The sequence below is a fragment of the Urocitellus parryii genome, chromosome 3 (assembly GCF_045843805.1).
Source record: "Urocitellus parryii isolate mUroPar1 chromosome 3, mUroPar1.hap1, whole genome shotgun sequence".
Classification (NCBI taxonomy): Eukaryota; Metazoa; Chordata; class Mammalia; order Rodentia; family Sciuridae; genus Urocitellus; species Urocitellus parryii.
This window is the reverse complement of record NC_135533.1, coordinates 13,628,064-13,655,990: the sequence shown is the minus strand read 5'-3', so window position 1 is coordinate 13,655,990 and position 27,927 is coordinate 13,628,064. Positions and strand designations below refer to the sequence as shown.

The 27,927-nt window shown below is 33.6% G+C and overlaps 1 protein-coding gene across 3 annotated transcripts in view; it reads right to left on the bottom strand.

The window, feature by feature from the left end:
* The window catches only part of Braf (B-Raf proto-oncogene, serine/threonine kinase), a 177,600-nt gene that overhangs the window by 26,424 nt on the left and 123,249 nt on the right, over positions 1-27,927 (bottom strand). Inside the window, exons 9-15 of one of the 3 annotated variants that reach the window (XM_026405387.2) lie at positions 25,574-25,609; positions 25,207-25,243; positions 23,808-23,927; positions 20,615-20,751; positions 19,271-19,388; positions 16,771-16,855; positions 15,723-15,899 (exon numbers count right to left, since the gene is read on the bottom strand). In XM_026405387.2, coding sequence (XP_026261172.1) covers positions 15,723-15,899; positions 16,771-16,855; positions 19,271-19,388; positions 20,615-20,751; positions 23,808-23,927; positions 25,207-25,243; positions 25,574-25,609 — 710 coding nt within the window. The remainder of the gene's footprint in view (positions 1-15,722; positions 15,900-16,770; positions 16,856-19,270; positions 19,389-20,614; positions 20,752-23,807; positions 23,928-25,206; positions 25,244-25,573; positions 25,610-27,927) is intronic. The other 2 variants (XM_077795927.1, XM_026405385.2) reach the window with 2 other exon arrangements.

Below are 27,927 nucleotides of genomic sequence, written 5' to 3'. Positions count from 1 at the left end.
AACTAGTGAGGAGCAGACTTCCTCTATAATGACCACAGTGGATCTATTTTAAAACTAACTTAAAGTTTAAATCATCTATGGTACCGCCACAAATTGCTTTAGTTGTGTTCATTGAGGGAAAGTGCTTTGATTAATTTATTTCCATTTATCTACACTGCCTAATATAAGACCTGGCATGTATGTTAAATATTCAATATATCTGTTGAATCAACTATAAATAGGATATATACATAAACTCCACTCAAATTTAATTCTGAAAAAAACAGATGAGACTTCTGAAATCTAACAATGACCATTAAGAAATAAGTTCTGCTTTAAAATAAAAAATTAGGGGCTGGGGATGTGGCTCAAGCAGTAGCGCGCTCACCTGGCATGCGTGTGGCCCGGGTTCATCCTAAGCACCACATACCAACAAAGATGTTGTGTCCGCCGAGAACTAAAAAATATTAAAAATTCTCTCTCTCTCTCTCTGTCCTCTCTCACTCTCTCTTTAAAAAAAATTTATAAATAAAATAAAATAAAATAAAAAATTAAAATCCAAATAATATGATCAAAATCATGTAATGGACACCTAAAAATAGAAGACTTCCAAATAATTGAGACTCTTCATGTTTTCTGGTCTTTATTTAAAACTTCCTCATTCTCCCAGTCATCAGGATTTTAAAACTAAGTTTTTGAACAAAATTTTCATTTTAAATTACTATTTATTCAAAGTAATTCTTTCTCCTCCAATTACTTCTAATCTCACACTATTTCTATTGTTTACAGCATATACCACAATATAAAACTTATCTTGTTTTGTAGGGTGAGTGTTGTTCTGCTACACCATACTGTCACTTTTCCATTGAAAGAAAATCTGATGTCAATTATTGGTACCATCTGCTTGAAAAGTTCTGTAGTAACATGGAAAGCTAAAAACAGATGGAAATAAATGTTTTCTAATCAAAAGCTTTTTCAAGATGGGGAGAACCTGACTCCATGAGAAAGAAAGGGGGTAAATGATGATGTTGTTGGTGGTGGAGCTAGGTCAAAGAGCCCTAGGGTCTAGTGTGCTGCAAAGGTGTTGGTCTTTGAAAGTGGTTCCTTCTCCTGGGAGATGAAACAAACAAAACCAATGGGAGATACATACAAAAATGGAGGCATGATGAAGTTAAAAGGAGTGCAGATAAAGATGCTTTTTATTTTGGAGGGCAGTAGAAGGAATTGAACCCAGAACCTTGTGCATGCTAGGCAGGTACTCTACCACTCTGCTACACCCCCAGCCTGATAAAGGTGTCCCTTTCAATGCAAAACAATAGAACTAGAATAAAAGAGAAATGTAAGTGAAGAGCAGAGGAGAAAAAATTTCTGTCCAGGAATTTAACAGATAATTAACAAAATATAAATGTGATTGTTGAACTAGTGGTTATTGCCAGTAGAAGCTGGACAGCATAAAGTATTAAAGACCAAAGTTGCAAATGGCTGCAATTTGAAATAGCATCACCTTATACCCCATCACCTTATATCCCCTGCTTTCCTAATTTTTATCTCATGTAATAATTTTCTTTCTATAATATTTCTGCAACTAAAGTGACAATAAAGTCCAGGTCTGTATAATGGAAGGCTGGAAGGAAAAGAAGCTATTTCCCCAACTAGAAAAAACGGGATGCACATCATACCCCAACCCTATAAAATAAAAAGTTTCACATTAATTGTATCATAAATAATTCTATATAGGTTGACACTAAAACAATTTCCTAGGCAATGACCCATTATAATGGAAGATGCCAAAAACAAATAAATAAACAACCACATAATCAGTTGGGAGACAGGTAGGAAAGGGAACAAGAATAAACTGACTTTGGCTACAGAAGTCTATGCATTATTTAGGATAATTCCACTAGCCCTCTCTTTGAACTTTTTAAGACATTAAGGAGAATGTTACAGGTTTACAAATGTTATGGGTTTTCAAAAATACTAGGAAAGACAAACATGGTATCAACTAAATATCACATTCTCTTGACAGAATTCTCTTAGGAAATCTCTTATCTGGAAGAAAAAATGTCTACCAATAGAATCATTATTCTTAGATCTGCAAAATTATCTAGTAAAATTTGTTTTCTGTATATTCCTTTTAAGTTCTTACATAAAATTAAGTTTTTCAACATTCTTTTCAGAGCACAAGATGATGCCTCAAATTAAGTAAGCATTTCAAATTTGATCTAACACAAACTAGAGTGAGATTCCCATCTTCATCTGTCCCTTGTGGTGAGCATAAAAAATTTAAGTGAGCCATTGTCACTCAATGGACTCTTAGGTTTAATTACAACACTAGAATTATCTTTTTAAACTGCTCCTATAAAATCCTTCCTCCTTGGGCTGGGGCTGTGACTCAGTGGCAGAGCACTTACCTCACACATGTGAGGCGCTGGGGTTTGATCCTCAGCACCAAATAAAAATAAACAAAAACAGAGATATTGTGTCCATGTATAACTAAAAAATATTAATAATTAAAAAATGCTTCCTCCTCCTACTTTTGCATACTTCTGTTCTTTACACCTGGATGAAATTTTATATTTTGTAGATATGGCCTTAAAACCCCACATTAAAATTTTAGTTTTCACTAAAATAGGTTTTAAAAGATTGGCATTCTAATGATGTCCTCATCTAGGTACTGCTAAATATACTCATCACATTCACAAGAGAGGAATAAAGACAGAAATCTTCCAACTTGCTACTTTCAGGTATGATTGTTTATCCAGTTATGAATCTAGTTAAGTCCTGCCATTTGTGTTACATCTCTTGGTTTTATCTTTAAGAAGAATATGAAAGTTGGGTGTGGTGGATCATGCTTGTATTCCAGTGAATGGAGGGGGCTAAGGCAGGAGGATCACAAGTCTGAGGCCAGCCTTGGCAACTTAGTGAATCTTTGTTTCAAAATAAAAAATGAAAAGGGAAGGGGATGTAGCTAGCTCAGTGGTGGAGCATTTCTGGGTTCAACACTTAGTACCAAAGGAAAATCAACAAAACCAAACAAAGTCAAACCAAACCAAACCAAACCAACAACCAAAACCAAAACCAAACAACTCTACTCCCCAGAAAAAAAACCAGGAGCAATATTATTCAAATACTTTGCTGAAATTCAAATACCATCTGGCTGATTTATCAGTCTCATCTATTTGTGAAAGCTTCTAGGCTCATGTTAATTGGCTGCTATTTTCTACTATTTTTAAAACTTCAGACCTGGACTAAGCAGACACTTGCATTTTGGCCTTTTTTCACCAAATTCTACACAAACACACAGAGGTTCATCAAACTTCAGGACAGCAAGCTGACTCCCTCTAACACCCTAGCTGCCCTTGGAAAATTTAGAAGCTGTCTCAACTGGTAGATGCGACAGTGGTAACAGTGTCATATAGTCTTTCTTCTACTTTGATGTTTTTTGGTTCCCCTGAAAATCATGATGTAGAAAGCGAGCAAGATGGAAGGGAATGACATTCTGCTACTTCTCCATAGTCAGCAATCATTTATCACTTTAAAAATAATTAAAATCTCCAATAGGTAGTTTCCAGATTTTTCAGCTGTGGTTTATAGAACTTAAATTCCTTATCTCACTTTATTTTTACCTTCTTTCACTTAAAAAAATAAAACTTATTGAGGTATAATTATATAAGACAGTGATTCAATTTTAAATGTCTAATTAAACGAGTTCCAACTAATTTATACCATCATGTAATGACCTGTCATAATCAATATAAAGAATATCTACCACCCCAAAAAGTTTCTTCAACTATTTTTGCAATTAATAATACCCCCAGATGTCCATTGTTAATTCTTTTTGTCACTATGGATTATTTTCATCTTTATGAATTTTGTATAAAAAGAATTATATGGTTTCTTTTGCTTAGCATAATGATTTTGAGATCAACCTGATGGTTGCCCTAAGTATTACGGGGTATGAATATACCACAGCTTATACCACATAATATACCACATTTAACTGTTGGATAGGTACCATTTGGACATTTTGTTTTTTAGTAATTAAGAATAAAATACTGTAAACATACATGTATAAATCTTTGTTGTTGTTTTTTATTTCTTTTTGGTTAGTTAGGTAAGATTAGAATTGTCCATTTGTTAAGTTTAAAAGAAACTATCAATTTGTTTCCCCAAATGGTTGTCTCATTTGAAATCCTTATATGAAAGCTCCAAGTTGCTCTTCATCCTTGCCAACACCTAGCGTTCTGATTACAGGCATTCTGAATGGTGTAGTGCTATAGCACTGTAGTTTTAATTTGCTTTTTCCTAATGTCTAACTATGTTAAAATTTTAGGGGGGCTGGGATTGTAACTCAGTGGTAGAGTGCTTGCCTAGCATGTGTGACGCACTGGGTTCGATCTTCAGCACCACATTAAAACAATAATAATAATAAAAAAGGTATTCTGATCAACTAAAAAAATTAAAAAATCTTTGTGCTTATTTTCCATTTACATACATTCTATAATAAAGATTTCAAATCTTTTTTTTTGAGACAGTCTTGAGCTGTTGGCTGGCCTCAAACTTTCTAGTAACTGGGATTATAGACACATGGCACAACCAGATTTTTACATCCATTTTTTTCAGTGAGTGATAATGTTTTACTGTAAGAACACTTTATATGCTCCAGTCTTTTATCAGATGATGTGTTTTACAGACATTCCCTCTAAGTCCATGGCTTGTTTTTTCAATTTAAGAATAGAGTCTTAAGACAGTTTTAAATTTAATGAAATTCAATTTATTAGTTTTTTTAAAAAATATTTATTTTTTTAGTTGTAATTGGACACAATACCTTTATTTTATTTATTTTTACGTGGTACTGAGGATCAAACCCAGGGCCTTGCACATACTAGGAAAGTGCTCTACTGCTGAGCCTAACCCCAGCCCCAATTTATTAGTTTTTTAATTAATAAGTTTTAAATTAATAAGTTCTTGCTTTTTGTGACTTAAGAAATCTTTGCTACATGGTGAACGCCTGTAATTTTAGTGACTAGGGAGGCTGAGGCAGGAGGATTGCCAGCCCCAGCAATTTAGTGAGGGCCTAAACAACTTAGTGAGACCCTGCTGATAAAAATAGGCCGGGGATGTAGCTCAGTAGTAAAGTGCCTCTAGGTTTAATTCCCTACCCCAAAGAACTCCTTGCTTAAGACTACAATAATTTTCTTCTTTGTTTCTTATAGAAGATTTAGATTTTTACATTGTAGTCTCAGGTCTTTGATTCAAGTAAATGTTTGTCATGTGTCTGGTAAGGGTTACTGGTTTATGTTTTTCAAATGGATATCTAGTTGTTCTAGCAATATTTTTTTGAGAAGATCAACCCCAAGAATTGCCTTGGCACCTTGGTAAAGAAAAGGAAAATAAAATCACTATAGATCTATGGATTTATTTCCAAACTTTCTATTTTGCTTCATTGATTTTTGTCTGTCCTTAAGCTAGTACCACACTGTCATAAATACTGTGGTTTTACTTTAAATTTTGATACCCTACAATACAAATCCTTCAACTGTGTTCTTTTTTCAAGTGTCTTGACTAAAATTTCTAGTTACTGCATTGCCATATGAAAAGTTTGGAGGTTTTTTAATTTTTTGTAATAGGGAGTGAAGCAAAGGTGTAGTCAAGGTCTGTCTGGCTCTTTATACTTACTGAAGTACACATTAAAAAAAAATCTCAGCAAATATTTGTTTGGAAATCGATGACATAATCATAAAATTTATATCGAATGGAGTGCAGTGGCACATGCCTAGAATCCCAGAGACGTGGGAAGCTGAGGCAGATGTTCACAAGTTTGAGGTTAACTTCAGCAATCTTTTGAGACACTAAGCAACTTAGTGAGACACTGCTCAAAATAAAAAATAAAAAAAGCTGGGGATATAGCTCAGTGGAAAGCACCCCTGTGTCCAATCCCCAGTATCACAAACAAAAGAAAACAAAACATCAAATAGCTGGATGTGGTGGTGCACCCCTGTGTCCAATCCCCAGTATCACAAACAAAAGAAAACAAAACATCAAATAGCTGGATGTGGTGGTGCACACTTGTAATCTCAGCCATAGAAGGACAGCAAGTTTGAGGCCAGCCAGGGCAACTTAGAGATACCCTGTTTCAAAGTAAATAAAAAGGTCTGGTGATGTTGCTCAGTGGTAAAGCACCTCTGGTTTTGAACCCCAGTACCACATACACAAGAAACAAAACACCAACAAAAAAGAAAACAGAACAAAATATCCCCCACCCCAAACAAAAACAAAAACATAAAGCTGCGAAATTACAGAAAAGTGAGAGAGTAGCCTGCTGATCTTCAAAGCTTCTAATATATTGGGTATAGGATTGTCTCTTCTGTTGGGGAACCTTATTTATGTAGTATGTGACTTGACTACCTGAGATTTTCACTGCCCCTGTTTGAAGTAAGTGCTTTGCTTAGGAGATCAGAAGCTACTTGTTTGAGCCAAACCTCGTCTTTACCAACAGAAAACTTTAAACCTTCTTGATTTTATTCTTTTTTTCATGGTGGTACACATACTTTTTACTCACTGTCATTAAAACAAGGCATAGTTTGTATATGAAATCTTCAAATCATGACTATAAGGTAATTTCTTGACTTCAAATACTATACCATTCATCTTCTAAATGGAATTATGAGGACAAAGGCTCTGTTTTTCTGTAGAGTGTCACTGACTGCCTATCTCTATTTTTCAGCACATCCTATTTTTGTTTGGAATAGCAAAAACCATGCTATTCTTTTATATAAGTTTATTTTAAACATTCCCAAGTCCAAATATAAAATCAGAGGCATGACATTTGTTTATTTACAAAAGCAAGGTATCTCAGTGGAGGAAACAACACTCTTTATAACAAATATTGCTGCAACAACTGGATATTCATGTAGGAAAAAAAAAAACCTTGACAGATATGTCATAACACATACAAAAATTAATTTGAAGTGGACTGATAACTTTAAAACAAAAGCAAAAACTAAAGCACTTCTGTAAGAAAACACCACCCTTTTTGTATTCATATAGCATTTTAAAGTTTTCAGAATATTTTTATGTTATTTGATTTTCTAACCCTCACTTCTTTATTTGTGAGGCATGCAAAAAGCCAATAATTCCAAATTATGAAGATGGGAATTTAAGAATCCAGAGTACTTAAGTGACATGACCAGACAGGCATGGCAGAAAGAACATGGGTTTTGAGCACATAGATTTGAGTTTGAAATCCAGCTATGTCCCTTAATAGCCATATAACCTTGGGTACATTTATAATTTACAGATTAGGGGTTTGAATTCCTAATCTATAATATGGAGGTGATAATGTTTATCTTGCTGGGTTGTTTTTCTTCTATTTTTTTTAACCACATTTAATGAAAGCCCACTATTTGCTAAGCAACAACTGTTCTCTGTCTTGGAGATAAAAGCAGAAGATCCCAATGAGAGTTGATGACTGTGTGCTGTGAAAAAAAGAACAATTCATGGATCACTGTAATATTTGATCTATGTAAACAGCTCAAAGAACTGTTGCTGAGAGAAATAGAATATAGGAAGATTGGACTCAAAGAAAAAGACAAGCAGCTTAGTTTTATATGTATTAAATTTGAGGGGCCCATTAGATAGTCAAATAGATACGTTAAGCAGATATTAAGTATGAATCTTGAGTACAAACAAAATGAACTGACCGGAGACTGGCAGATAAATGTTATTTATTTATTTTATTTATTTTTAATTTTTTTTTTTTTTTTTTTGGTTCTGGGTTATTTAACTCAGGGGTACTTAACCACTCAGCCACATCCTCAGCCCTTTTTATATTTAGAGACAGTGTCTCACTGAGTTGCAGGTACTTCACTAAGTTGCCGAGTCTGGCTTTGAACTCGAGATCCTCCTATCTCAGCTTCCTGAGTCACTGGAATTACAGGTATGCAGGCTCAATAAATGTTATTTAGATGATTCTTCAAACCATTAAACTAGATGAGATCTCCAGGGGGTTGAGAAACCAACTGATGAACAGATAGTAGTAGGACAACAAGGAGAATATACTTTAATGTATTGTTCTTCAAGATTTCAATATCCGTGTAAATCATTTGGGGATCTTGTTAAAATGTAGACTTCAATTCAGTGGATTTAGGGTGGTAACTAAGATTTAGCATTTCTAAAAAGTTGCCAGGTGGTACAGATACTATCCAGATTTTGAATACCAAGACATTAAGAACAGGATTAATCAATCAATTAAGAACATGTTTCAAGTAGAAGGATGTGATTAACTACATTCTGTTTCTGAAAGATCAAATAAACTGAGGACTAAAAATTTAACCATTAGATCTAGTAACATGGAGGTCATCAGTAACTATACTATTGTAAGTGTTTTGTGGAGTGGAGGGGGCCAAAGCCTGACTGGAGTGGGTTCCAAGATAAAAAGAGAGGAGAGAAACTAAACAATGAGTATCAACTCTTTCTTAAGAGGCTTTATTGAAGAGGAATGAGATAGCTGAAGAGGACAGCGGTATTAAGAGAGAGTCCCTCACAATTTATTTATTATGAAAATTTTAAACATATAGGAAAGTTGAAAGCATACAATAAACACCTCATATATCTTCTACTTAGATTAACAACTGTAAGCATTCTGCCAAATGTGCATTGTAAGAAAGATTTTTAGGGAGGTAATTCAGGAGCAAAGGAAAAACTGTTGATGAACAAGAGATAGGAGGATTGACTAAAAAGACCTTTCTGAGTAGCAAAGGAGAATGGGATCTGGACCACAGTGAAGTGGTTGGCTTTGATTCTTAGTGAAAAACAACTTGGCATGAAGGCAGGTAGGTGGATGGGTGGGTGGGTGTTATAGCAGGTGCTTCCAATTTTCTTAAAGAAATGTTTTTTTTTTTTTTTTTTTGGTACTGGGGTTTGAACTCAGGGGCACTTGGCCACTGAGCCACATCCCTAGCCCTATTTTGTATTTTATTTAGAGACAGGGCTTCACTGAGTTGCTTAGTGCTTCACTTTTGCGGAAACTGGCTTTGAACTCGAGATCCTCCTGCCTCAGCCTCTAGAGCCGCTGGGATTACAGGCGTGTGCCACTGTGCCTGGCCATGTCAGTGTGTATGTTTAAAACTGGAGAACATACTTGGTATTAAAAAAAAAAAAGAAGGGAATAGTGAGTCAGTAGTATGTAGAACACTGTGATCAGAACATAATATTTACTAACCAGTAAAGAGGTTCAAAATAAGAGTGATTGAAGAAGGCAAACCCAGTATTATTCCATACTTAAAAACCAATAACAAAACCACAGTGTAGAGTATTATAATACACAATTAATGAAAGGATACATAACATACATCAATGTATTAAAGATATCTCTTGATGGTAGTTTACTGGTGCTTTGTGTTTATATTCTCTGAAATTTTTGTAATGTTTTTATATTTCCTTGTAATAAAATTTGCCTTGAAATTAAAAACTATATAATATATAAATCATTCATAGTCTCACCATATCATTTAATGATTTACTGATAATCATTTTTCAAAGTCTATACTTATAAAAAAGTTATAAAAGTAAAATTTAACTATAAAATCTTTTTTTGTTATTAAAAGGAAGAAATAATTAGTGTTATTTCTCTGTGATAGCTGCCCCCATCCTGATCCCTTTTTGTTATTCCTGGAAGCAACCACTGCTGAACTGGTATGTGTTAATTCTTATTTCAACACTTTTATTTTATACATAGGTGTGCACCATTTAAAAAAAAATCCAAAAATTAAAAAAATGCTGTTTAAAAAATTTTAAGTGGTTTTGTGCAGCAGCTACTTTTCTCAATTAACTTTATATTGTATTGCTTTTAAGTGTTCATTTCTTTTAACTGTTATTCCACTATATATATGTGCCAATATTTTATTTACTGTTCTTCTACTAATACAAACTATTTTAACAGTATGAAATTATTACATCTCTTCCTGAACACATCTCTTAGAACAAAAACTAGTGTTTCTGGAGATATAACAAGCATTTTTCTGTTCTTACAGATATGCCCTCAGTGTGGTTTGTCTCATTCAGAATGTCCCAGTGATCAATTTCTCTAATTTTTATGAACATTTGATCTTGTCAAAATCTAGGCATTCTGCTAATTCTAGCAGGTGAAAACAATGCCTTTTTGTTTTACCTTGCATTTTCCTTATTATCATCATCCTCGTCTCCAAAAATCATTTTTACTCTAAGTATTTGACTAATTAGAATTCAATTACTCTTACAAGTTCATCATCTTTTCAATTAAAATTCCCCTTTTATCTTCCTTTCATAAGGTTTATTTATGAATAAAGGAGGCATACTCTTCATTGTTTAAAAAAGCCAGTTGCAGTTTATCTCAAAATTCTTTTTAATCATCTTATTTTCAGAATATAATGCTTCTGTGAGCATACCACCAGAACATGACTTTCTCTATGTGCTTCCCTGATTTAACATTTAGTACATTTTCTAGTAAAGCTAAATTAAAAACTATACCCTCTGAAATTATAAGTCCTACAAAGAAATGGCATGATGTAGTGACCATACCTGAAATTTCTTTAATGACAATATTCTCAAAAAAACTTGGTCCTTAGCCTGAATCAATGACTGGCAGGTGAGAAGATGATAAAACAGACTCGATAAATTTTGACTCCTAAATATAGAGTTAATCTATAATTATCAATTGTAAGAATGGCTTTGTTCAAGTGACCCTAGGATATTCTTTCCTGTCTCTGAAGTACTTTGTTTTAAAAAAAGACAAAATCACCCAGGGAAAATGTCACCCATTAATTGTTTGCTTGTAGTCTGTAGCCCACCAATAAAGATAACACCACTGGAATGTCACAGTGGTTCTGCTTTTCTAATTATTGAAGATTTTATTTTTTAAGTGGCTACAACCCAGCAATGTGTTAGGGTATTCCTGTTTTGCTTATGCCTTGGGACTTAAGAATGAAATGTGGTGTACAGTCAAAAAAGATAATTTTAAATAGAACATAGAAAACATTCAGGGGGCAGACTATTCTGAAATGAGAGCTTTGTAAAAGTACACTGTTAAGTGGACTTAATTGTTAGTGCCACCATGCCTGGCACAAAGCCATTTTTTAAAAATATTTATTTTTTAGGTGTAATTGGACACAATGCCTTTATTTACTTGTTTTTATGTGGTGCTGAGGATCAAACCCAGGGCCTCACACGTGCTAGGTGAGTGCTTTAACACTGATCTACAAACCCAGTTCCCACAAAGCCAGTGTAATAGGAGAATTTTCAATCTGTCAAAGTCTTCAGGAATGTACGATGTGTTGGTACATGTATCCAGAAGCATATAACCATCTTATAAAAAGGAACAAAAAAAAGGGGTGGGGGAGAAACTGTATTTTATTTGGTTAATTTTAAGCTTGTAATAAAAAGTAAACTCTGCTAGAGGGTCTATAGTTTATAATTTGTACTTTTTCAGGTACTAAAATCTAGGATAAACCTGATGAAAATGTGTGTGTGCGTGCATGTACACATATTTTATATATATATATGTATATACACACACACACATACACACATACACAAATATATATACATATATATGGTGGGGGGAGGGAGAGAGGGAGGGAGAGAGAAAGAGAGAGAGAGAGAATGAATGTGAGTGTGAGGCACACTCATTACAGAATGAGAACAATTTTAAAATGTAAACAAAGTGTTTGGAGTAGACAGACTGCATAATTTTAAACCATAAAGTGATGGGAAAATATCACCTTTTCCCTGACAATTTTCCACACTACACAATTCCAATATGATAGTGTTCTTTTCTACAGTCACTTGTTTCACTTGTTTTCACTGGTACTTCATTGCCCTTTCACTGTTGCTAGATTTTTCTTTTAAATTTATTTTGATATTAGGGCTCTATCTGAAGTGTGAGGAGTAAAGATTTGTTCCCATGATGTAGGCTCCCTATTTACCTCTCTTATTGTTTCTTTTGCTGAGAAAAAACTTTTTAGTTTAAGTAAGTCCCATTTGTTGATTCTAGATGTTAACTCTTGTGCTATGGGTGTCCTATTGAGGAATTTGGAGCCCGACCCCACAGTATGTAGGTCGTAGCCAACTTTTTCTTCTATCAGATGCCGTGTCTCTGATTTGATATCAAGCTCCTTGATCCATTTTGAGTTAACTTTTGTGCTTGGCGAGAGAAAGGGATTCAGATTCATTTTGTTGCATATGGATTTCCAGTTTTCCCAGCACCATTTGTTGAAGATGCTATCTTTCCTCCATTGCATGCTTTTAGCCCCTTTATCAAATATAAGAAAGTTGTAGTTTTGTGGGTTGGTTTCTGTGTCCTCTATTCTGTACCATTGGTCCACCCGCCTGTTTTGGTACCAGTACCATGCTGTTTTTGTTACTATTGCTCTGTAGTATAGTTTGAGATCTGGAATCGCTATACCACCTGATTCACACTTCCTGAATATATAAAGAACTCAGAAATATATAAAGAACTCAGAAAATTTGACAATAAGATAATAAATAACCCAATCAACAAATGGGCCAAGGACTTGAATAGACACTTCTCAGAGGAGGACATACAATCAATCAATAAGTACATGAAAAAATGCTCACCATCTCTAGGCAGTCAGAGAAATGCAAATCAAAACCACCCTAAGATACCATCTCACTCCAGTAAGATTGGCAGCCATTATGAAGTCGAACAACAATAAGTGCTGGCGAGGTTGTGGGGAAAAGGGTACACTTGTACATTGTTGGTGGGACTGCAAATTGGTGCAGCCAATTTGGAAAGCGGTATGGAGATTTCTTAGAAAGCTGGGAATGGAACCACCATTTGACCCAGCCATTCCCCTTCTAGGTCTATTCCCTAAAGACCTAAAAAGAGCATGCTACAGGGACACTGCTACATCGATGTTCATAGCAGCACAATTCACAATTGCAAGACTGTGGAATCAACCTAGATGCCCTTCAATAGACGAATGGATAAAAAAAATGTGGCATTTATACACAATGGAGTATTACTCTGCAGTAAAAAATGACAAAATCATAGAATTTGGAGGGAAATGGATGGCATTAGAGCAGATTATGCTAAGTGAAGCTAGCCAAGCCCTAAAAAACAAATGCCAAATGTCTCCTTTGATATAAGGAGAGTAACTAAGAACAGACTAGGGAAGAAGAGCACGAGAAGAAGACCAACATTAAACAAGGATGAGAGGTGGGAGGGAAAGGGAGAGAGAAGGGAAATTGCATGGAAATGGAAGGAGACCCTCAGGGTTATACAAAATTACACACAAGAGGAAGTGAGGGGAAAGGGAAAAACAGTACAAGGGGGAGGAATGAATTACAGTAGTGGGGGTAGAGAGAGAAGAGGGGAGGGGAGGGGAGGGGAGAGGAGATAGTAGAGGATAGGAAAGGCAGCAGAATACAACAGACATGAGTTTATCAATATGTAAAGCAATGAAGTGTAACTGATGTGATTCTGCAAGCTGTATACGGGGTAAAATGGGAGTTCATAACCCGCTTGAATCAAAATGTGAAATATGATATATCAAGAACTATGTAATGTTTTGAACAACCAACATTAAAAAAATAAATAAATTAAAAAAAATAAATTTATTTTGAGACAGGCTCTTGAAATTTTAAATTCCACATGCTGGCCTTGAACTTGAGATCCTATTGTCTCAACCTCCCAAGTAGCTGGGATTACAGAAGTGTGAACTGTGTCTCACTAAAAACAACTTATAATACTATATTTTGCTGCCTCTTTATATCATAAACCCTTTTCCCTTCTATTATTCACTTTTATTACTTCTTTGGCTGTTTTATTTTCTTTGACATTTCTCAGTTTTGATATGAGAAGAATTTGGCTTTTCTCTCTTCTGGAAGACGAACCTATCAATAACAAAGAGTTGTGTGTAGTCATGTCACAGATAAAGTATTATGTACCTATTCCAGGCCAGGCCCCATTCCAGGCACAAAGAAACAAACAAAACAAAGCCCCACCCTCATACAGTTTGCATTCTAGTGAAGGGGGCAGACAATGAGAAAAGCAAGTCATGTGGGATTGGGTGTTAAACAACAAAACAAATGAACAAGGGTAGGGGCAATTGAGAGTGACATGATGGGCGGGGGACCTGTTATTTATCTAAAGTGATCTGAGAAGGCATGTCTTAAAAAAAAGAAGGGATATTTGAAAAGAGAATTTAAGGACATTTGTAGCATAAGTATATTAAATAGAAAAGAACAAGTACAAATGAGCTGACAGAGCATGCCTGGCCTGTTAAAGAAACAGGAAAGAGATCAGTGGGGGGAAAGAAAATAAGTTTTTTTTTTTTTTTTTTTTTGCTGAATGTTTATTGTTTTTGCCATGGTTTACTCCTCAAATTTAGATTTGAACAGATACAGATTCCAACTTATCTGAAAGGGTGAGAGTGTTTTAAGTTTAGTAGACAAGTAGAACAGTTCTAAATAAAGTAATAATATGCAGTATAGCATTTTGGCTGAAAATAGGTTTGTAAACAGTCTAAAATTACAGATATATTACCTGGTTTTGAGCCAGGGAAGGTGGTGAAGAGGGAATACTTAAGAACAAGGTCCAGTTTTTAGTCCTGGCTCCAACACCTACTTTCTATAAGTGATTTTTTTTTTAATATTTATATTTTAGTTGTAGATGGACAGAATCTCTTTATTTCATTTTTATGTGGTGCTGAGGTTTGAACCTAGTGCTAGGTAAATACTCTACCAATGAGCCACAACCCAGCCCCTGCATATATCCTTTTATTCTAATTTTATAATGAAAAAAAAGCATAGTGGCTTTTAGAGAAAAAATGTTGGTATTGGAAATCCTAAGTTAAACAACTTTTCTGCTATTTATTAAATGTGTGTCCTTATACAAGTCACTTAAAAGACTGTTTCCTTATTTGTAAAAAGAAAATAAAAATATCTACTTCATAACATTAAAGGACAACCTATGCATGTGAAAACAATTTGTATACTACAAAATATTAAATTAGGATATTTTTAAAGTATGCTTAGTTTACTTTATTGAATTTCATGTGTTTTCAAAATTTAATTTTTTTTTTGGTTTACCTATTTATTTGCAGTTAAGAGTTATATGCAGAATTTCAGTTCTCCATTTTAAGCTATGCAAATTTTAAAATTAACTATATTTTCAATTATGCCACAAAATTTTATGTATATATACATATATATATATACACACACACATACATATATACACATATACATATATCTCTCTCTAAACCTGAAGACCTCAAAAAGAATGAGAATGAGGATTTTCATTTTAACTTATTAAATGACCTGTTTGCAATAAAAAATTTGGGCACTTAGTGAAAATGATTTGAAAGGATAATTAGCAATTATTACATATACATATAAGTATATATACATATACATATATACAATTGTTAAATAACTTTTAGTTCAGTTTATTTTTTTATCTATTTTTGTTTCCTGAGTCTCTACTGCTTACTTAAATCACTGAATGTGAAACACTCAGCTGTATATTTACTATGAAATTATTGGTATTCGTCACTGTAGGTTTTGATGACTGCACTAGGGAAAGACTGCTTTATATTTCTGTATCATATTGCTAGTCATTAGAGTCCTTATACTGCTGAACAGTAATTTAAAATGCAATCCAAAAGAAGTATCAAGTCTTTAAAACATCTTCAATTGTCTTCAAAAGGAATTTACAAGAGATTTAACAGAATGGAACTTACTCCATGCCCTGTGCAGTTTGCCGTGCAATATCTATAAGTTTGATCATTTCAAATTTGGTCTCAATGATGTGGAGATGGTGATATAAGCTGGAGCCCTCACACCACTGGGTAACAATAGCTAGTTGTGGCTTTGTGGAATAGCCCATGAAGAGTAGGATATTCACATGTCGTGTTTTCCTGTAAAAGTAAAGTGATGGTAAATAGTAAATGCCAATAAACTTTAGCAATTCTTAAAAGGGAGTCAAAGTAGTCAAGCAGTAAGATGAACAGAAAGTGGTATTAAAAAAAAAAAGCATTATAAGTATACATTTAGATGAATTATCTAATTAATTATCTATTCATCCATCCTATTCAGAAATGTCTTTTTTAAAAAAATATATCTGACAAGTAAGCAGAGGTTGCTTAATACCTTGAATTTATGGGAAGCTCACTAATTGAATAGAGCTACCCTACCCGCTTTTCTGCTTAAATGGTTCTAGTATTAGAAAGTTTTCTTGTGAGACAAAATCATTTTCCTCCAACCTCCACAACTTTCTTCCCTTTTCTGCTCTCTGGAATATAAGGTAGCAACTCAGTATCCTTTTAAATCTAAGTCTTCTCTGGATTAAATATCCTCAGTTTTGTTGACTCTCTGTCTTTCCAAATTACAGTTCTAGAATCTTCCCCATTTAAGTTGTCCTATTTTGAACTTACTCTCATTTGTAAATGTTCCATAAGTTCTAGGCACAGGAGTAAATGAAATCTCTAAAAGATATTCTGAAACACTTAGAATTTTGAGAGCATTATTTCCATAAGTGAAACTACTATTTCACATGGTCACATACTATATTTTCATTACTTCAGTCTAGAATTAAGTTTTCTATCAGCTATACCAAATAATATGAATACCACTTAAAAGAATAAGCTGAAAGAAAATTAGACATCCTATGGCTCTATATACTTATTCATTTTGAGTAAATTGTAAAGCTAATAGTGGCTACCACCAGAAAACAGGAGCTAATAATAATAACTTCTTTCCTCCTAGAAACAGTAATTTGCATACGCTCACCTGAGTACTCCTACTTCATTTTTGAAGGCCTGTAACTGTTGAGGTGTGGGTGCTGTCACATTCAACATTTTCACTGCCACATCACCTAAAAGGTAATCATCATTCCAAATGTCATTCCAATTTAAAAAATTTAAAACTATAAAACATTCTTGGGGATTTCCACTAATTATAATAACTGTAAATCCATAACACTGTTAAACTACAAATAAATTATGCCTAACTGTCTAAACTGTATTAATTTTTGAAGGATAAAAACAAAATTAACAGCAATACTCCTATACTAGTATTTCAAAAGACCAACCCCCAAAATAGACAACCTTGTTTTCCCTGGAAATTTAGTTTAAGTAAGTACCCAGAGTATTTTTCCAATTATTTAACAATACTCAATGAGATATATTTACTAAATGAACACTGAAACTAGAGATAAGAGTCCCAGTGGAGCTTGGCTTAAAGTAGAAAACTTCGAACTTCTTTATCAGAGCAGTTAACATTATGTACAAAGTTATGGATTATTTATGATGCTTTTCATTAGAAAAATGATTAAAATTATAGCTAATTAAAAAAAGTTTATGTAAGATAGCCATAACTCTTACACACTACCACTAAAAGTGAAAATTGGTACAACCATTTTGTAATATTGCTGGTAGTATCTATAAAACTGGACATATGCACATCATATGGTCCTACAATTTTCTCCAAGGTATGTATACCCAGCAAAAATAGATTTATATGTTCTCTGAAAGATATAAAAAAAATTCATAGCAACATCATTGGAATAGCACCAAACTGGAAACCATCCAAATGCTCATTACACAGTAGATGGAAGAAGAAATCAGCTTACACATTGAAAGAGAATGAATGACTTCCAACAACAATACAGATGAATCTTGCATACAACATAAGGGGCCAGACACTGAAGGGTACATGCTGTATGATTCCTGTTGCAGTCAGGTTGGTAGCTAACCTTGGGGGAGGAGTGACTGGAAAGGGGCATCAGGGGAGCTTCTAGTATGACAATAATGTTCTGTTTGTTGATCATGGCTATCTATTCACTTTTTGAGATTTCAGCTACTTGTATACTTACATGCACTTTTTAATATGTACATTAAGCTTTTATATATATATATATATTATTGATTTCTCTTAATTATCAATATAATACAACATTCATTTTATCAGTGGTACCATATAACTTACCTACACTTAAAACCAATGTTTAAAAACATTTTGAAAGCACCCAGAAAAAAATTACCATAATGCCACTCACTGACATTTTATATATGAATGATAAGGCTTATATATGAATGCAGTGTGAATATTTATGAATATATAAAAAATGAGAAATACAGTAAAATTCTGATAGAAATTTTTTATATTATATATATAACATATATGGGGTATTACACATGCTGCTTTTATACAATTTAATACACCAAAGACACCTTCCATATCAATAAATGTAATTCTAGCATATCATTTGAAAAATCCTATACAATCATGTATGGATCCAATTTATTTATCTATTTATCTAATCGTTTTTTAATTTTCATTTTGCATTCTTACTAAATCTTTGATGAATATACTTTTATACGTGACTATTCATTCCTGTCCCATTACTTCCTAAGGATGTCATCAATATACATATTCCCAAATTATATATAATAATAATATTTATAATAATACAAATAATGGCTCAATACACATACTGCCAAATTGTCTTATAGAAAATTTGTAACAATTTATTTTCCCACCAGCAGCACTACAATCATATCTCTAAATATGGTCAATTTAAAAAAATTTGTTCATTCACTGGGCGTGATGACACACACCTGTAATTCCAGCAGCTCAGGAGGCTGAGGCAGCCTCAGCAGTTTAGCAAGGCCCTAAGCAACTCAAGGAGACCCTGTCTCCAAATAAAATACATATTTGAAAAAAGGGCTAGGGATGTGGTGCAGTGGTTAAAGCTCCTTGGTTCAAACACTCGTATTAAAAAAACAAAACAAAACAACAACAACAAAAAACAGAAACCAACCCAGATTTGGGGGAACAGCTAATCTGGAGAATCTTAATTTTAAAAAATTATTACTGCAGTAAGGCGAAGTGCCACATGCCTGTACTCCCAATTACTCTGAGGCAGGAGAGCTACAAGTTCAAGGCTAGTCTGGGTCACTTAATGAGACCCTCTCAAAATAAAAATAAAAAGGGCTGGGCATATAGCTCAGTGGGAGAACAACTGTCTAGTATGGGCAAGGCCCTGGGTTTGATCCCTAGCAACACAAACACAAATAAATAAATAATTAGTAATATAATGAAAGGAGTCCTGATTGCTGTGAACCTAGGTTTTATTTCCCATAATTCTTGTTACAGTTTGGGAGAACTTCTGCATCTGATGAAAATGATGCAAATAGTGAGTATTCTTTGATTTTTAAAAATAAAAATGGTTACACATATACTATTACTGTGAGACTTGTGACTATGTCAACAATATTAACATACATACCATGCCATTTTCCCTTGTAGACTGTTCCAAATGATCCAGATCCAATTCTTTGTCCCACTGTGATCTGTCCATCAGGAATCTCCCAATCATCACTTGAATCCCGTCTACCAAGTGTTTTCTTGATAAAAATAGTGCAAAAGTCAAGTTAGGCCAACCAAACAAAAAGGGGAAACCTTATGTTCCATGTGAAGTATATTAACCTAAGCCTGAGAGGAGCAAGATGAGGAAGATAATATCACTTCTTTCACCAAAAGCTGAAGAAATAATAGTTAAAAGTATGACTAGGAGCTGGGGTTGTGGCTCTGTGGTAGAGCGCTTGCCTACCATGTGTGAGGCACTGGTTTGATCCTCAGCACCACATAAAAATAAATAAAATAACTATCTATCAACAACTAAAAAAAAATTTTTAAAAATATGACTAAAAATACAAAACAAAATTAAGACAAGTCAGACTTGGATAGAAACAATTTATTTAGAAATGAAAATTATTTATTGAGCATGTGTGAGAAATGCCTATTATTAAAATTAATAAGAAAAACCAGCTTTGTATTATTTGGAGGATTATAAGGGCAAGATAAATATTATGTATTTATGATAAGTTTTTGCCTCCAAATACCTAAAAATTTAACCTAATATGTTGTAGTAACAGGAAACAATTTTTCTAGTTACTTTTTTCTAGTCAGAATTAAATTTTCTCATAGATCTGAACTGGTATCTCTAAAAAAAAAAATCTATCTATCTATCTATCTATATCTCCAATTATTTTCATAGGGTTAAAGGATCATCTTCCCAACAAGTAGCAGAAAGTTAATTTTTCAAATAGGGAAAAATGTCACTTGGTAGATTTTTGAATTGTAGTTCAGCCTTTAGAATATGTATGCTTAATCATGCTTTCCAAAAATTTATTTACTCTTTTTTCCTTATTTTATTTTAGGTACTGGGGTTTGAACCCAGGGGTGCTTTACCACTGAGCCACGTCCCTCAGCCCTTTTTATTTTTCATTTTGAGACAGGGTCTTGTTTAGTTACTGAGGCTGGCCTCAAACTTGCTATCTTTGTCTCAGCTTCCTGAGTAGCTGGGATTACAGGTGTGTACCACTATGCCTGGCTCTTTTTTCTTATTAGAAACAGAATGCTACGGTTACTCTTCCAAAACTGCCTTTTACATTAGAGATGAAAATGAAAATTGGTGTTGTGGGAATATGCTTAAGCAAAAATCAACTGTTAAATTTGATAGGGGAATTTTTTATCATATACAGATATAACATATCTAAAAGTGACATTTATGTGGCTCTGATTTCAAAAAAGAAAGGACTCCAGTGAAAAAAAAGATAAATATTCTTACCATCCTATTCCTGTCTTCTGAGGAGGAAGATGACTTCCTTTCCCGCTGAGGTCCTGGAGATTTCTGTAAGGCTTTCACATTAGTGAGTGAGCCTGGTAATGAGGCAGGTGGGGTTGCAGACAAACCTGTGGTTGATCCTAAATTAGGGAAAATGTATCCATTAAGGAGGAGCAAGGGAGCGAGTTCCTTTATCAGGGGGTGTACAAAGTGCAAGGGGGGACTTAGATTTGGACTTAAACTTGCTATTAAAATGTAGTATATGTTCAAATACTGACCTTTTGAAAAAAACAAGTCAAAAGAGGCCTATTGGTGATTAGTACTAATTTTTTTTTAGTTTTCTGGCCAACTTAATTACAGTTTTAAAACATCTAATGATAGATATATTATTGGTTTAACTTTTCCTAGTCCAAAGTCTAATTTAAAAAAAATTTGTCTTTGAAGAAAAATTTAAAAAGTAAAGTCAATTAAAAAGCCTATATAACACATTTTTAAATAGAAACTTTTAATTGTATTACCTCAATAGCCAATCAATATTAAAAAATATGGAAACCCCCAAATGGAAATATTTTCTAATGTTACCTTAATATTGAAAATATAGGGCTTGTTCATATTAGCCACTAATATTTAAATATAACCCCAAACTATAAGCTTTACTACTTAAGAAATATTGATCAGTGTCAGTAGTTCCTGGAGGTTTTTTTTTTTTTGACTAATATAGATTATTTGTTACCTTTATAACAAAATGACTATAAGCAAAGCCAAGTAGGTTTCCTTAAAATTTTCTGAAAATCTCTGCATTTATAAGTGAGTATAAAGTAAATGTTATGGCCTTTTAGGCAAGTTACTACAAATGCCAATATTTTGTAGGCCAAGTAAGCCCAAGGAGTACTCTTTGGAAGTGGACTCAGTTGGTAAGATTAGAACCTTTCTGATGGGCACATTTCCAAATACTGACTCAGTGGTAAACATCCTAAGTCTATGTATAGTGCATCTGGTTCAGAGGGGCTCAGGACAATGAGTCAGGCTTGAATACAGCTGAATAGGACCAGGATTTCTAGGCAATATTTCTATATATATATGTGTGTGTGTGTGTGTGTGTGTGTGTGTGTGTGTATATATATATATATATATATATAAAATCTTCAGGAATATATACATATATATACATATATATATACACATATATATATAGATATATATATTTTTTTTAAAGATTACAACTCATATGGTAGAGATGAGACCATAGTTTTTCAAAGAACAAGGATATTAAAAAAAAAAACAAAAAACATTTCAATGTTAAATATGGGCTGGGTACAGGGGTGCACCCTGGTAATACCAGGGACTCAGGAGGCCAAGGCAGAAAGATTGCAAGTTTGAGGCCAGCCTTGGTAACTTAGTGAAACCCTGTCTCAAAATAAAAACGAAAAAGGACTAGGGATGTAGCTCAATGGTAAAGCACCCTAGGGTTCAATTTCCAGTACCAAAAAAGAGAAATATCTTAATCTTTCTAAGTGATTATCCCACATTGCTCCTTCCTTTCTTTAAAAAAAAAAATTCAATCTGGGTAGAAATTTTACCATTGTTACATCATACTATAATAGCATGTGAAATTTCCATGCTCTCACAGGCAGTTTTCTAAAATAAAATGGTGTCTAACTTGTCTTTTAATTAGAGCACAATCCATTTTCTGCCTGCCATTGATATTTTCAACACCATATAGTCTTAATCGCTTACCCAGGTGACATAGTTCTGGTCTACTTAGTAACATTTTATTCCTTAATTTAATCATATTATTCAGTACTGGATGAACTTCCATCCCATTTCATGGATTTTTCTGAGAAACAGCTGGCTGAGAGAACAAAACTGAAAACACCATTGCTACATGGTGGAATGTGATGGACATTATCTAAAGTACATGTATGAAGACACGAATTGGTGTGAATATACTTTGTATACAACCAGAAATATGAAAAAATTGTGCTCTATATGTGTAATAAGAATTGTAATGCATTCTGTTGTCATATATAAATAAAAAAATTAATAAAAAAAGTAACAGGGGGCTGGGGATGTAGCTCAGTGGTAGATTGCTTGCCTACCATGTGTGAGGCACTGGGTTCGATCCTCTGCACCACATAAAAATAAATAAAATAAAGATATTGTATCCATTTACAACTATTTTTTGAAAAAAGTATCGATCAAGAGCCAGTAAATATAATTCCTTTTTTGTTTTTTTTTTTGCAGTACTAGGGTTGAACATAGTAGGGATGCTCTACCACTGACCTAGCCAGGGCCCTTTTCGTTTTTTTTATTTTGATAGGCAGGGTTTCCCTAACTTGCTGAGGCTCTCTTGCCTCAGCTCCTTAAATTGCTGGGATCACAGGTATACACCACTGCACCCAGATAATTCTTTAAAAAAAATATTTGTAGCCAGACATCTGTACCAACTTTGACTTCAAATTTTAAAAAGTCAGTTTAAGAACTAAAATATGGCAAAATAAAAGGCAGAGTAAAATTATACTGCTAACTTTTTCTTCCTATTAAGGTATAATTAGAGTATAACTACTCTGAGTTTCTGAAGTATTCTGAAATATCCAAAATATATGATAAATCTTTCTGTTTTAAAAACAATTCCCTATTTTTTCATAAAATATACACATCCCATATTGGGGCAAAGAACGAAAGAAAACAAAACCCAAAACACATTGCTGATATTACAAAATTAAAAAAAAAAAAGCCAAAAGCCTAACAAAAATATTTTTAATAGGGGTTTCCATTTATATTTCAATTTTCTTAAAAACCACAAAAATTGTTAACAAATAGTTAATCAAAGTCATCACCTACATTAAAATTTAAGGAATCCATATTGAAGATCCCTCCCATCTTATTTGTTCCCACCCACTGAGTTTAAGTTATCAAGACCAAGATATAATAGTATAACAAATAACAAGATGGAAAATCTCAGCTCAGATTTTTTTTCTCTCTTAAAAATTTATGACAGACAGCATACAGAAAACTTGTAGTAGTGAATATGTGTGAGAAGCACATTCAGAGCATTCCAGCCAGGCCAAGCAGAAATTCAGTACTGAAAACTCTCACACTTACAAACACACGCTGTGAGGGTGAGGCACAAACAGCATCTGTAGTTTATATTTAGTTTGCTTTGGGTGAAAACAAGAAAGAAGAGCCCAACTACCTCTGAACACTGGGCCAGGCTCAAAATCAAACACTATTTCACTGGGGACAGAATGTAGGAGGGGACTGGGAGTCCGGGATTGGTATTTCCGAAGACAGCGCATCAGCTGGTTCAAGGGGGCTGTTAGAAGAGAAAGAGAGGGGCAGGCAAACACAGGAAGACAGACACACAGAAGAAATGAAAGAAGTCATGGGGAATAAATAAGATGAATTGAAGCCCGCTTCACAAAATAATTCTGGACTTTTTTCTTTAACCTGCTTATTTTTATAAAATCCCAATCATTTTTTAAAAAGTGACTCATAAAAAGGACAAGAAATGCCACTTGATTTTAGATTCTAAGCAGGCAGTGTTTATGACAAAGTTAACTCTGTGATGCTAACATGATGGCAACATTTAAATGCTTGATGTATTGGGCAAGATTATCAAAAGCCACAGCTATTAAGACATATGAAAGTCAAACTGGCAGCAACATTAAATTGGCAGGTTCATGGAATAACAAACAGAAGAAAAACCCTTTGTATAACTATGTGCTCTAGTCAATACCAAGTCCAGAGTACATAATGCAGGCTTATTATTTTGGTAGCTTCATAGGTGTACAGAAATATAACAAAAGATGGTATATACAATGTTTACTTAGAAAATATCTCTGAGTCTGGGCTTAGATATTTTGAAGATACAGAAGGTCACAATGAAGAGACCAGCTCTGTCCGTGATACTGCAGGTCTTCCTTATTAGAGAAGTACAGAGGACCTCCTGCAAGAAAACTTCAAGGCAGTCTTAAATACCATCTCTGAGAAAACATTAAATGGGATAAATTCTTATAAAAAATTTTTTCTTAAGCAATGTTTCTTAAGTTAAAAATTCTGAAAGATACAGCAATTTCTTGTTTGCTTGCTTTATTTACTAGACTAATCCAAGGGTGAGCTTTTCCATTCTGGGCTAGCTATTCAATAAAAGGTACATTTCAAACACTTCCAGAAAGTTGAAGGGAAATGTCTGACAAACTAAGGAGCTCTGGCAGGCAATCCAAGTCATGATTTAGCAAAATAAAGTTTTAAGTATGAATGGAGGACCCCAAAGGAAATTTATCAATTTCTGTTTAAGAGAGGTAGAAGTTAACGAAGTGGTTAAAATAATTAAGGATCTCTTCTTGATGCAATATTTAAGTTACAGATGGTACATTTAAGACTACCTTTTGTGTTTTCTCATTTCCTATTCATGTCAAGAATTAGTTAAAATTAGCAATAAATGATAAATACTACAAAAATTTGGGTTTTCGCTACTTATTTTTCTCTGTGTCTGTGTTTCATGAAAGAAGCAAGTATAAAGGAGATAAGCAGCAAAGCAATTGCATTTTTTCCTGAGCATTTTTTTTTTTTAAACTGAACTCACTACTTACCTCCATCACCACGAAACCCTTGGTCTCTAATCAAGTCCTACAAATAAATAGTAAAGTATATTTATTCAAAGCATATGGTAAGAAAATAATAGCAACACTGAATTTTCACTCTACATTAATAGAAAGGTTAATTCAAAATAACACCTGTCTTATAATTACTTCACAAAACAAAGAATATGAAATTAGCTAGTGGACATGATAAAAATCTAAATTTTGAAGTACTTGTCAACCTAACCCTATAACTGAAAGGATTTTTAGTCCTGATCAAATGCTGAAATCCATTTCAGGCCATTCAAAACCAACGGCTTCATCAATCCTTAAAGAAAATTCTACTGGCACATATTAAGAGCCATAAAAATGTTCATACCCTTTGATCCTGTAATTCCACTTCTGGGAATTTTTCCTAAGGAAATAATTCAGAAGAAAAAATGATATGCACAAAGATGTTTAGTGCAGCATTATCCATCATACTAAAAAGTCAGAAATAATTATTTCCCAATGATTGGCATTTTGACAAATTATGGTTAAGTAAGTTATGGAGTATCAATTTAATGAAGTATTATGCAACCATGAAAACAATAATGAAGATTAAATCATGAAACACATTCACAATAAGATGAAAAATACAAAGTTAAAAGTACACTGAATACCATCATAAAATATGGATGCACAAGGACATACTACAAAAGAGGGAAAAAGATCGAAATAGCTCAAATAAGAATTTTATTAAATTTATCATTGTTATTAAAATACAGTTACAACAGTGTTAGTAGTAGGGAAGTCACTCTGTTGTACAATTTGGAACTTGATAGGCAGAACTTGGATTAGTTTGCTTACTCAGTTTAATTTAAATGTGAGGGATTGAATGGCCCCAAATGTATCTAAATAGGCCCTTTGCCAACAGGCAGCTTTTTGTTTGCTAGCTAAAACAAAGAATATTATTTATAGGTATATTTCTGTCATGTTCAGTGTATCACATAAAGTCTTCAACATTTTCTACAGAATAATCAATAAATACGCATATAAAACTTCAAACAAGGTGCTAGGTATTAGGGGTATCGCTACCAATAAATACAAAATTCTGGTAGTCTCATTAACTTTCTGTGGTTTTGAAAATTTATACTCATTGTAAGAGAAATGTACACTCATGAAAATTAAATGATATAATTATAACAACTTAAAATATTATAGAGGAGATATCAGTTTGTTGCTAAGTTACTGTCAACCAAGTGCTTTTGGCAATAAGATTTTTAGTCCTACATAAAGGATTTTATCATTGGGGAAGCATTTGAAGAAATGTCTGAGGGAGGGTTGGAAAAACAGGAGTATAGTTAAGGGCCTTCTAGACACAAGGACACATAAGAGAAAGGCCATATCCCTTTCTTTTCGCTGCATCTACCCGGAAACTTACAACAACTATGAACTGACCAAATTTGGCTTTCTCCACTCTTACAACCTACAGCTAGTACCAACATAAACTTGCATTTTTCAGTTTCAAATGTGTTCTTAAAACTCCTCGACAATCTTTTTACTTGTTCCAGGTTAAACAGGACGTTCTAGTTTCCAAATCTGATTATTTCAAACTTTCTCCCACTCTCTTGTAGTTTCTTCTCTTACATTTCTTTCCTTCAGCATGATAAACAAAACCATCAGAAGAACTTTTGGTCCTGCCTTTACATCCATAAATATTTGTATAATAACATAAGCTATAATTTCTGAATTCTTATGTACTGGGCATAAAAAGAAGTGTCTAGGTAGGCACTATTAGTTGGATAATAAAGTCATACAGTTTGTAGAGAGCTATATCCATCCATCTTTACTTCCTCATAGTTTGTGTAGGACATCATTATCTATTCTTCCTCTTCTTTCAATTCCCTCCTTTACTACTATACAGTATAATGGGTAAGCATAAGAAAGGAAGGCCAGGTTCAAATATATTTATCAGCTGTGTGTTGTGGTCTTGGTGTACTCTTTAATCTCTGTAAATTTATCATCCTCTCTCACTCTTACTTTATTCTAATTTTCTTAACAGTGAACTAAAGATAATAATAGTACTTAACCCATGAATTTATATGAAGCTAGAACAAGAAAATTTATTTATAGCACTATCAGAGTATCTGGTACACAGTAAGCATTCATAAGTAGTAGCCATTTTACAGATTCTTAGGAATCTTATCTTGAATTCACTAATTTATAGTCTCCTTTCCTTCAACTCACTATCTTGACACCATTGCTACAACTTCAGTTTCAGCTTTTACTGGCTCTTGTTTAGAATACTGCAAAAGCCACATTATTGACAATCTTGCCTTTAGATGCAATACCCATTCATCTATCCTCCATGTGACCACTTTTTCGAAAGTCTAGAGCTGATATCTCATACTCCTAATTCCCTACCTGGTATACTTAATAAATTCCTACTCATCTTTAACAATCTGGCTTCAATGTTATCCTTTCTCTGCTAAATATTCCTACATCCAATGAGGTAGAGTTTATTATTCTCTAAACTCTCATTAGATATTTTGTGATTATTTATTTGTATCTCTGATTCATCCACTAAAACTGTGACTTCTTTAAAGGCAAAGACCATGTCCCAATTCATCCTTAATTACTAATTGCCTAGCTTAGAGTCAAAAGTACATCTTTTTAGTGGGATAATAGGTGACTGAACATGAATGAAATTCATACTTTATCTTGTAATCAATGGTAAATCACTGAAAATTT